Raw genomic sequence first — 12,651 nt, 5'->3', positions numbered from 1 at the left:
TTTATTTATATTGCAGCACAGTTACACTTCCATAGTAAACAGCTCCACTTTAAACAATAGGTAAAAAATAGATACGTACAGTGCACAGAAAATGTAGTATGTTAAAAGAACAAAATAATAATTCCACTGCATATCAAATAAATAAAACGTTCCTAAATCTTATTTAGTTTTTTTTTTTAATTTAACAAAAATAAAAATATACAGTATGAACAGAATAATCCAGGAATATTAGCATTTACATTAGTGAAGACAACATTGAACCTATATTTCTACCGGTATGATAGAAAAATAGTTAATACAACACGCAAGTGCAAGACCTAATATCCAGGTTAGTTGTTGCTCTGAAAAAACCCAAAACAAAAGGAAACTGATTTCATGCTAATGTGCCATGCGGTCATGTAACCCATTAGGTGCCAGAAAGGGAGTATTGTGTACAAGCTCCATCACTGCCTGTGTGAGGTCTTACTGGCCATTGAAGCAGAGGCTGTGCAGGGAAATCTGGTTTATGTTGCATATAAATACGGTGTATATATATATAAAAACTGGAAAACATCAAGATCAACACTGGATAATTCTAGCAGCATTTCACCCACGATAAAATTCAGCATAGAGCACTGTATAATAGTGTTGAGCGCCTTGATTTGCTTTGTATGGGGTTGGTGAGTTCACATGCCGACACCTCACGGACAACAATATAGTCAAGTGACATGTAAAGGTTCAGACTAGAAAGGGGGCTAGTGAGCTGTAAGCAGGATTATACGAGCTTCCCATCTGTGACCATACAGCGATGTTCATTTGTGAGCCCGGCTTCCTGCTTTTCTCATTTTGTGACCGATGCATTTTTTTTCCTCCTCAATGAATGTTGTTACATTTTCCGATTTATTGTATGTCCACATGTACCACATGTTAAAAACACTCATAAATAAGGAGTTCTACTTTTTTTTTTTTCCTATAACTGCAACTAAATGCATCATTTTTGTTGTGGATTTGCTATGACTATGGGGGTTGGGGAATGTCATAGCAAATCCACAACAAAAACGGGACACACAGGGCCTCATGTATGAAAACGAGCGCAGAGACAAACATGAGGTGTTGCCCGTAGAACCTACGCAATCACTGCTTTAGTTTTCAAACATAAAACTTGAAATCTGATTGGTTGCTATGGGCAACACCTCCAGTTCTTACCTGTACTAGTTTTGATATGAGGCGGAGTTTAAAAAATAAAAAATTAATTAATAAAAAAAATTAATTTATATATATATATATATATATATATATATATATATATATAAAATTTACTTTAATGGTACCTCTGGCCACTGCAGTAACTTACAGAATACATTAAGGCCACGGAAAACACAGCTTTGCTGCAGTTAGTAGCAAGATATTTTCTTATGGGGAATGCTCTCATGGGTGACTTTTTTTTCCAAGGGTTTTTTTTCATGCGTTGGATGAAAAGTGTGAAAGAAAGGGTAGATTGCAGTTTGTAGTATGAGGGGACGCTGTAGTTTTTCCGTGGTAGTAAAAACTGGCAGAAAATGCAAAGTGTTTATGAGGCCCAATATAACCTGCAAGGTGGAGACTGGAAAAGTCTGCTCTTTGCGAGGTGAAAAAAGTAAAGAGCAGGGTGCTGATAACGGTGCCCAAGTGGTAAGAAAAAGATCAACTACCACACAAGTTCTGTAAGAATTGGAGCAACAATTTTGATTTGGACCAATTAAAACTTGTGTTAAAAAAATTACGCCATAGTCAATAGTTAAAAAGCTTTTTCCAAATTAGACATGTCATGTGTAAAACAGGAGGGTATCTGGCCACTGGGACCCTCATTGGTCTTAAATGATGGGAGCCTGGTGACGGCACATGCGTGGTGCGATTACGTAAATGAAGCCTAATCATTGTATAATAAAACATTGTACAACCTTCTAATACACTTTGTTCTACCCCATTTGTTAATATTTCAGCTGTCAGTGAATGGAAAAATTATTTTCTACAGCAAGTGGAAGAAAACATGTTCTGATCATATTAACGGACACGGGTGCATGGCTTGTTAAATGAATCAGAACTATCTCAAGCTGTAGACCTGGATGAATAGCGCATGATCAGGATGGGTTTTCAGCCTCTGGGTGTAAAATAATGTTTTTAGTCACTGACAGCAAGAATGCATCTTGAAAATGGGGAGGAAAGTATATTAGAAAGTTATAAAAAATTTCATTACACAATAAATAAGCTTTAATTATAAAACCGGAAACAACTGCTAACTATGCAAATTGTCAAATGAATCACGCTAAGGCCTCATTCACACTTGCGTATGTGGGTCAGTATTTTGTATCCAAAAAGCAGGAGTGTGTCCAAAACAGGATAGAGGTACAAATCTTTCCAATTTTTCTGTTTAGGTTCCACTCCTTATTTTACAAATATAGATGCAAAATGGACCAGAATATGCATGTGCTCTAATTCCGTTGCTGAATAAGGATGGGAGGTCCAAGTGTTGCATCCATAATAAGGGCGCTAAAAAAAAAAAAAAAGCACCTGTATTACGCTTGTCCGAAAGCAGCCTAAGGCTTTATTCACACATGTAGTTTTTGATGCAGTTTTTTGGAGCCAAAACAAAGGAGTGGATACAAGAGAGAGAATACAAATCAGTCTTTAACTTTATACTTTTCCTTCTTTTTGTGTACATTCCTGTGTTTGGCTCAAAAAACTGAATGTGTGATTGCAGCCTAAAACTTGTAAGAGTCCGTTCACAGAGTTTTTTGCCACTGATTTTATCGCAGAAACCGTGTTGGAATCAGCGCCAAAAACGTCCATAAACGCACACCAATGATTTCAACGGCAGGCAGAAGCATTTTTTTTTTTTGCTGGGCGGCTTTTGGGCGCTCGCGGGAAAAAAAATAAATCAACATTTCCTTTCTCGCCGCGGCAATCGCCTCTTACCTCCCATTGATATCAATGGGAGGCAGAAAAATCCTGTGGCACTAGTTTGAGCGTTTTTTGCCCACGGTCCTTGCATTAGCTTCAATGGCCGCAGACGAAAAACGCAAAACACAAAGGCAGTTCAAAATCCACCTCAAACTTCTAGAAGGAATTCTGTGGCAGATTTTTTTCGGCCTGCACAAAAACTCTGTGTGAACAGGGCCTAAGACTCCCTTGACCTCATTACTGCCATTATGTATTAGATCAAGGGTGTACCTATCACAAATCTCACTCTACCCATCCGGCATTGTCAAGCCACCATCTAATAAATAATAGTAATGATAGTGAACGCATCTTATAGATATTTGGGTGGTTCCCGACCTATGAAACTCACTCTGAAATGGGCGTAGAGGAAAACTACACTGGTTATTTTTGTGTTTTTGTTTTTATTACTGCACATCCCTGTATGTAAAAGAAAAAAACAGCTAAATCTGCACTGCAATCTTTTATGTCTTTGGTGGTTGTTGTCATGTTCATGTAATTAAATGGATTCTATATCATATTGGCACACTCTGCCATCAGCTACTGCAATGACTTGACAACCAGTGGGTAGTAATATAAATATTAAGGTGCAGTTGTCAATTAAAACCAAATAGAAAACGGTCAGACTTGTGTGATGTGAACAACCTGTCCTGATGTGTACGTCATTTGAAAGTGCTACTGTTTGTTTTAGCATAGGCTAACAATGCAAGCTTGTTCCGCAGAGATGCATGCTCTTACAAACCAGAAATCCCACTCACTTACTGATGAAGCAGGAAAAGAAAAAAATATATATACATATATATATTAAATGACCTTTAGCTACGACTAACCTTAGGCTAGTGACAGCCTTCTTTCCTTCTCTTTGCCCCCTTTCATCTGCACTACTACAGCATGATGTATCTATGATTTTGTTCTATATTCATTTTTGGTAGCAGGCATTCAGTGAACATACGCTCTGGCAGCTTAGAGGTTCAACTGTAAAACCATGATAATGGAGGTCAGATAGGAAAAGCCGCTAAGTTAGCCTCTTAATGAAAGTTGACCTAAAGTTTGAAGTGTCTTTTTAAGCATTGTAAGCCCACAGTGAAACAGTCCTGTCAGCAGAAGACGACAAGAAGGAGAGATCTTGTGTATGCCACCGGCACTGGATCACCTTGTCCTTGTGCTCACCGACGTCAATAATTGGAAGAGGTTTTGTAAGATCACCTGAAGAGAAACAAGAGTTATAGCGATGAGATAAGTGTCACCAAATGCTCTTCATAAAAGCCAGAAGGAGATACGCACATACATGTAAATATATATTCTGCTGGGATATATATATATATATATATATATATTAGCACTGAAGGACGCAGCAGAAGACCTACAATGATACAATATGTTACCTCTCTGTGATCAGCTTGTCTCAAGGGGGCCCACAGTCTCAAACAAGTTGGTCCAAACTGGACATCCCCTTTTAAAGAAGCACTCCAGCAATTTTTTGTTTTGTAGAATAATGTAGAGGCTTCTGTGTATGCCTTGTGTATACATGTTTTAGTTGATGTGTCATTTATGAGTTGTCTGCATCTTGGTTCCTTATTCCCCTCTGATATGGTTCCCCTAATGCAGACCACGTTTCCCAAGATGCTTCTGGATTTGCAGAGGGGGCAGAGTCTCTGCACACTGCATTTGCTCGGTGTCCTACTTAAGTGCAGCAAGTGATAGTGACATAGAACTTCTGTCCCCTAACACTCCAGAGTCTTAGTGTATCCTATGTGATGCAGCTCAGCATGTCTCCTGCTTGTGTCAGTTTTTACACAGGAGGCAGTGAGAAGCAGCATCTCAGAAATACACAGAACTCTGCACACAGCACTGACAGATAATATAGACAGTCAGTGTCTGTCGGGAGTATTATAAGTCTGTAGTTAATCATTATATGGACTCACCTATTATATCACTGCACTTCTGCTCCCTTAGGGCAGAAATTAGATCTTCAGGAGCACTATATGCATAGGGGACATACAGAAGAACAAGGAGGGTGGTGCTGGGTGCGGAGGGGTCTCAGAGCTGCCAGGAAGGATTCGATTGGTGAGGATGTAATCTTGTAGCTCACAGGAAGTCAGTCACAAAGGAAAGCATGGTCTATTTTGGTAATCAGACTGAGATCACTTGACACAGCTGTCAATAACGAATGGTTTAAAAATGTATGGATGCAACGGAGTTGGGAAGAAACGAATGACACTGATAGAATATTGCTGGTGAGTTAGCATATGTGCAAAAAAAATAATTTGCTGGAATGCCTGTTTAAGTTGCAATGCACAAATGCACGTGGCGTGTTTATGAACCTAGATGAGAATTTGCACACAAACTTACTATAAATCTCCTTTCATAAGAAAGAATAGCAATACACTATGGGTGAAAACTACCATAAAAAGAAAGTTGCAGGGAACAATGATCACAGGGACTGGTATATCTGTCTGTAACACAGTGCTCTAACCACCAGCATGCTCAAAATAAAACATGTACTATCACTGCCAACCTTCACCTGTTGTCACCATGTGGTTAATGATCACTGTGACATCTTCATTTTTTGGGGGCAGTTTATCTACTGTAAATGCATGTCAGGCAAATAATAGTGTATACAATCTGTCCATTTACATGGTTTATACATGAGAGCTAGAAACCGAATAAAAGAAGTATCATCCAAATTGGAGTCTTCGAGAAAACAATCCAGCCATGACATTTTCAAATAGGATACAAATAGAAGATACAAGTGTGAAAATTGTATAATTGAAGCATATACATTTCTTATTTGTATAATGGTGATGTCACATGATGCATCATTTCTAACATCCATTAAAAAAAAAAACGAAAAACAAAAAACACCTTCCTACCCTGGCTGGAGCCTAGCATCACATGACTCTGCACCTGCCTACAGGCACCTGTGTAATGTGTAGACAGAGGTAATTAGCATATGGCTGACATTTCCTGGTCTGGGGAAAAATGTCAAGGAGATCATGTCATGAACTTCTACAATTTTTTTTTTTTTTTAAATACAGTAACAGGAAACACATAGCTTTTACTTATAAGCGCTTTGTTAAAGCAGATTATTACGGTCATTTTTTTTTGGGCTGGAATTTTATTTACGAACAGCAAACTATAATCAAAGAATAAACGAAGACTAACTTATATAGCAGGTAATATTTATCAGACAATTCTCCAGCCAAACACTGACCGCGGAGGCGATCTCAGCGAGTATGAAACATGACGGCTCCAGCCAGTAATTGGCAACCTGCTGGAACGAAATGGCACTGCTCCAGCCAATGCGAACAGAGACCAATGGGGACCATGGAACGGTGGCGCTGGAGTGGCGGGCGAGTAGGTGGTGTGTGTAAGCTTTTTTTTAATGCTATGTTACGCCATTTACGGGTAAAATTAAATTTTTTATAAAGTCTGGATAACTTACTTTGGGTACTAGTTACCATATATTTATTTTACCTAGATATAGCTATTTCCCTCATATTTTAGCTTCTAAATCTATTCAAATACTATTTACATACAGACATTACAGGTGATATAATAGTAATAATGTAGAAGTTTGTTGTAGGTGCAAAGGAAATTTCATATGGTTCAGTGTGCAGTAGTGCCTCCGACTTTAGGAATTGTTTCGGGTAAAATATTAGTGATTTACATAATAAACAGATTCCTAATATATTAGTATTGTCTAAGATGTTCTTGCAACAACCTAAAAACAAAGTAGCCACAGGGAATTCTATATCCTGCAACTGCTTGTAATGTGGCCATACACATAAAATATTTGTCTTCAGTAGACAAGCATCTCTCCTAACGCCAACATGCACACGTGGCTCGGCTTAGCATGCATGTTTATTTAAAAGAGGAGAGGAAAAGTCCTTTGCCAAATTGATCGCACATGTTGAAATCAGCAGATCACACTTTCCTCCCTGACATCTGTTGTCGGTGTCATGCACCGCCCCCTCACGCTCTGCACACAGAACAGGGTCTACGTTTTGACTGGAGTATTCCTTTATGTGACGTTCCATGGCAGATCCACTCTGCAGAGACTTCATTTTCAGCCTAGAGAGCAATACTTTTTCCTACAGTGTAAAAAGACCATGTACCTTGAAGATCTGTGACTTTAATCTTCATGTCATAAGAACCAGTGAGCAGGTAATGTGCTCCAGGTGAAAAACGGACAGATCGCACATCACTGGTGTGTGGATGATAACTCTGTACCATTCGACCTCCTCTGATGTCATACAGCATGCAACTGGTATCCTCCTGTCCTGTGGCAAGCAGCCTTCCACTAGGATCTACTGCCACTGAAGCCACTGGACTGCCTGAATAAAGAGGAAAAAGACACAATTCAGTTAAAGGGGTTGTCCCACTATTAAGTGTTATTACAATATAATTCAGCAATAAAAATAAATTTGCTTTGTAATTTACTTTATGTTACAGAAATGCTGCAGCTGTAAGATATTTCCTTTGTTTCATTATAATGGCGCCCCCTGGTGTTCAATCTGTATAGTAAGCTGATTAGGAGAGGACGGACGCGCTCAGTTCTACTCTCCAACTGCCACCAGCCAATAAAAAATGCCTTCTCTACAGCAGAAAGGAGACACCCCATGAGTTGCCAACCTGAAGAAAATCTAGCAGAGCAATTGAAGCAATGAATAGGAAGATCTCTGGAAGATACAGGGCTGGTTCTAGCTTTATTAGAAAGAGATAGGGCTTGTCCACACACAACATAATTGCTGCAGAAAATTTCTGCAGCAATTCCGTTGAAAGTCAAAGGCTTTCCGCTGCGGCAAAAATGCACCATTTCCTGAGTTTTGTACGGCAGAAAATGGTGCGTAAATTGCTGCGTTTTCCCCAATGTTAGGAGATGGAGTTATCTCTGAAAAGCGCGGCAATTCTGGACACTTTCCGTAACAGGAATGGGCATGCTGCAGTCCGAAAAACACGCACCACAGGTCAATCTCGGCTCGGAAATTTTACGCAGCATGTGGATGAGATTTGTTAAATCTCATCCACTATGCAGCTACTGTATTCTGCAGCTTTGGCCGGAAAAAACGCGGCAATTCCGAAGCGTGTGGACGTGCCCATAGTCATGCACTATGTTATGCCAGATTTTTTTCCATTAATTCTGGGACAAGCCCTTTAACCCCTTAAGGACACGGCCAATTTTGGCCTTGAGGACAGAGCAATTTTTTTTAAATTTCCCTCTTTGCATCCCGACGCTCATAACGCTTTTATTTTTTGTACGACATAGTTGTATGAGACTTTGTTTTTTGCGGGACGAGTTGTACTTTATGTACGTACCATTTTTTGGTACAAATACATTATCGTTTAATTTCTATACATTTTTAATTAGATTAAAATGCAGAAAAAAAGCAGTTGCGCAGCAGTTTTAATATTTTTTTTTTTACACCATACACCGATCATCATAAATAATGTTATACATTTGTTGTACAGGTTGTTACGGTCGTGGCGATACCAAATATGTCTATATTATTTCATGTTTTGGGACTTCTATTGTAAAAAGTTGATTTATTATAAAAAATGTGTGTTTCTGTGTATTTTATTTACTTTTTATTTATTTATTTACCATTATTTATTTATTTTTTACATTCACTTAACTTTTTTTTTTAATCCCATAAAGGGATTTATCATTTTGATTTTTATTTTGTAACTGCAATGTACTGGCATAGATCTATATGCCAGTACATTAGGCAGTTACTGATCGTACACAGGCAGTTGTTAGGGCATACCACAGTATGCCCCATCAACAGGAAATATGTTCAGACGGCCCTGGGGTCCTTCAATAGACCCTGGGCTGTCTGGCCATACGAGTTGTGGACTTTGATCGCGTCACAGTTATTTTCTGTGACGCGATCAATGTGCAGTCCCCCCTCCTTGAACGCCGCGATCAGCTTTCATCGCGGCGTTCAAAGGGTTAACAGCGGAGAGAAGCTGTTTCTCTCCTCTCCTCTGTCAGAGCGGGGCCGTGGCTGTGTATTACAGCCGTTGCCCCGCTCTCGATCGTGCGCACAGACGCGCGCAGGGACGGCTGTCACACAGGACGAGTATGCTCGTCCTAATGCGCGAAGTGCTCGCCGCTCAGAACGAGCATACTCGTCCTGTGTCGGCAACCAGTTAATGAACACAAAAGCAGCTAAATTAAAAAATTTTAAAACTATGAAATGACTCAACGCCGGCCTAAAAGAAAAGAAAAAAGATGGAAATATTTGATGCAAAACACCAAATCTACACTGTATGCTTGAAGCCCAATGAAGACTATACACAAGCCAATTTCCCCCAATTCGACCAGCATTTCAATATTTGCACTGTTGGGAAGTTGGTTGTTAAAGGAGTTTTCCCATGATGGACATATATGACCTATCCACAGGATAAGTCATAAATGTCAGATCGGTGCGGGTCCCAGAGGTGGGACCCGCATCTTTCTGACATATACTATGGATATGTCAAATGTCCCTCATGGGAAAACCCCTATAAATGGACATACAGTGCAAGAGATCTGCAATGATCAGAATGATTTTACCTGTAGAAAAGTTTTCCATTCTCTACAAATTGTAGCATTTAATCAATAAGAATGCCCAGACATGTAGGTTTTTGTGATTTTTTTTCACCCGTACAATATGTACAGGTGAAACACTATGAAATCATGTGGTTCATCTGTACAATTCATGCCGTTTTGTACACTACCAGCATATGGCCGCTATGTGTACGGGCACCATCAGGACCAATAGAAATATAGAACAAGCTCAAAACCAGTTGCAACCAATGTATCGCATTTTTAATCAGGTGGCACTGATCTTTTTTACTCCCATAAATGATCATTTTTTTATGATCACCTTTAAAGATTGGATTGTTAACATGCTGCGGTAGCGGATTTACCACTAATTACCGTAGTTTTGCTATGCAGCTTATGGCCGCGTGGCTTGTACATGTGAAGCACATGGTTTCAATGTGCTTTACCTGTACAAGCCTATGCAGGCAAAAAAACGCATCACAAAACCATAACAATTCACAGCAAAACCAAGTGCAGTTTTTCCGCGCGTACGGCACGGTACCACAGTACGGCGCGGACTATCCAGGCACCCAAATTGTTGCATCTATTGCAAGATAAAAATTTCCAGCCTGCTGGGGTAGGGAGGGGGAAACATACAAGCAACTAAACTATAACTACAATAGTATAGTAACTATAATTGCAAGTCACTGGTTTACCTGTTCCATGGAATGTAGTTCCAATCACTCGAACACAGCTAGGAACCCGGAGATCCCAGAATCGGACAGTCTTATCTTGAGATCCTGATGCAATCATCCAACCACTCCATGTGTAAAGAGCCAAGATATGCCCTGTCACACAAGGTAAGAAATCTCCTTTATTATTAGGTTGTTAAAAAAATCTACTTGTGTACGCTCATAATTCACACGCTGCAGATTTTATTGCAGAAATTTCAGCAAACTGAAAATCAGTTCCATTCATCTGAATGGGTTTTTTTCTGCAGAAAGCACAAAATCTGCAGTGTGTGCAGAGGAGCTTAGGCATCTTGGGGTTGTCCATCTTATACGTTGTGTGCATAGTAGAAATAATCACAAAGCAGTCATTCTGTCTATACCCTCCAATCCGTGCTTAGAGGGTATTCAAGAAGAATGGCATGCAGAAACTTGTATTTCTTTTGCAACCAGATATATATATATATCTTACTTTGAAAAATGAGAATCCTAAACCTATTGGTGCCCCTGATGTATGCTTGAAATGATGCTTACCTGTGTGCCCACTTAATGCATGAAGTCCCTGCCCACGCTGGCAGTCTGTAGTGTAGATATTACAGTCTCCTGCACCAGCACTGATTAATATTGCACCACCGCTCTCTGGCCCTTCCATAAAAGCCAAGTCTCTAATAGTTCCATCATGCATGCTGAATTCCAAGTCTGGGCCTGAAAAGAAAAGATTCTGAATTACAGTCCCCAATCTGATACATGGATAGCTTATTCATTTAAAATCCAGTTTAAAGCATAGAGACACTTTCAATGGAGGGGTTGGACATTCCATGAACACAATGTTACACATTCAGTTCTCCTCCTCTCATGCAGTGCCTACACTTTATAAAATAACGTAATGTAGTAAGGAGAGCAACTATAAGTCATGAAAAAGCTTCATTAGTAACTTGTGCACTTTCTAAAACCTTCATAGTAGCGAGTTGGCAATACAGACTTTCATGGCTGGTGTACACATACATTAAGAAGACCATTCTATTGACTAGTAACTACAATTTTGATTTTGCTTTCATTTGTTTGTTCTGAATGATGTAATTTAATCCTATATCCACATCTTAATAAATTAGTAAAAAAAAGTAAACCATTTAATCCTGTGTACAGTAGTGACGCAGTAAACATAATATTTCTAATGACATACATGTAGTAAGGCCCCATGCACACGACCGTAATTTTGGTCCGCAATTACGGACCGTAATTAAGGTTAAAATACGGTTCCATTCATTTCTATGGCCCACGTATATTTAAGGGAAGGTGTCCGGGCTGTAGAAATGACCTATTTTCTTATTTTACTGATCGTGCGCCCATACTTTATAATGGGAGCATGGCCCGCAAATGCGGGCGACTGTGCGCTGCGGTCCGTAACCATAATCACAGACCGGGATTATGGCTACGGCTGGGGGCAGGGGGCCTTACAGGCTGTCCCGAGAAACAAGGTTTATATTAATGGGTAACTCCAATGAGACCAGAATTAACTGAACTAACATATCTTCCACCCAGTGGTCACACAAAGTATTTCCAGTAGAGTAAGTATACTTCTCTCAATATCTATGAGGAGTATTTTTGGACAAGGAGCAGTATATAATTTGTGTTGTGTTAATCCAAATTAATATTATAGTCCTAGCCATACATGATACAAAACTTCCCATTTATGCTGGGCATTACTAGAACTTACAAGAATAAAGGGAGTTTAGGTAATTACAAAATTATATTATATTATATATATATATATATATATATATCATACACTAAACAGAAGTGTACCTGTGAAATTGAAATGAAATGTGATAGTTATTAACTGGATCCTGAAGGTCAGAGACACGCAGGTCCAGCTTACACCGCTGCAGCTGACATGACCGAATCGACTTTGACAGCAGGATACAGCTTCTATATATACACAGTATACATAGAAATTGTATCTTAAAAAGGTAAAAAAATAGTTAAAGTAAATTTGAGAGTTGTTTGAAATCACTAAAAAACATGATTTATTAAAAAAGATTTTTATTCAAAGGTTTACATAGTCTTTAAGGACAGAGGAGGATGTTTTTTGGCCTAGGTAGAAAGTACCAGGTTTCCTCCATGGGGTGGCGCTAGGCAAATCCTAAAATCCAGACAATGTTGTGTTACACTATAATGGAGTGTATAGGTGAAATTTGGGATTCCCAAAAGTGTGTCAGAGTTCTAGCCCACACTTGTCTAGCTTGGAAAAGGAGGTAATTGTGTCTATTGGCAAGATTATACACCCGGCATCTACCAAATAAAGCATTTCTAGGATCGAATATATTAAGTGGAAGTGCATTTGTTATAAATGAGTGGACCCAGTGCCTCTCCAGACTTCCCCAATGTAGCACTTCACTCAATTGCCAAATAAAAAAGTTGAAGATCAGGGACTGCTAT

The 12,651-nt window shown here is 39.2% G+C and overlaps 1 protein-coding gene across 3 annotated transcripts in view; it reads right to left on the bottom strand.

The window, feature by feature from the left end:
• Positions 1-1,011: 1,011 nt before the first annotated feature.
• Positions 1,012-12,651, bottom strand: part of WDR47 (WD repeat domain 47) — a 57,513-nt gene continuing 45,873 nt past the window's right edge. For 2 of the 3 annotated variants that reach the window (XM_075833397.1, XM_075833396.1), the window contains exons 12-16: positions 10,747-10,917; positions 10,201-10,332; positions 7,074-7,292; positions 5,829-5,876; positions 1,012-4,161 (exon numbers count right to left, since the gene is read on the bottom strand). In XM_075833397.1, coding sequence (XP_075689512.1) covers positions 4,019-4,161; positions 5,829-5,876; positions 7,074-7,292; positions 10,201-10,332; positions 10,747-10,917 — 713 coding nt within the window. In that variant the 3' untranslated portion in view covers positions 1,012-4,018. The remainder of the gene's footprint in view (positions 4,162-5,828; positions 5,877-7,073; positions 7,293-10,200; positions 10,333-10,746; positions 10,918-12,651) is intronic. The other variant, XM_075833398.1, reaches the window with a different exon arrangement.

This window comes from Rhinoderma darwinii, chromosome 7 (genome assembly GCF_050947455.1).
Source record: "Rhinoderma darwinii isolate aRhiDar2 chromosome 7, aRhiDar2.hap1, whole genome shotgun sequence".
NCBI lineage: Eukaryota > Metazoa > Chordata > Amphibia > Anura > Rhinodermatidae > Rhinoderma > Rhinoderma darwinii.
This window is presented reverse-complemented; position numbering and strand designations above follow the sequence as displayed.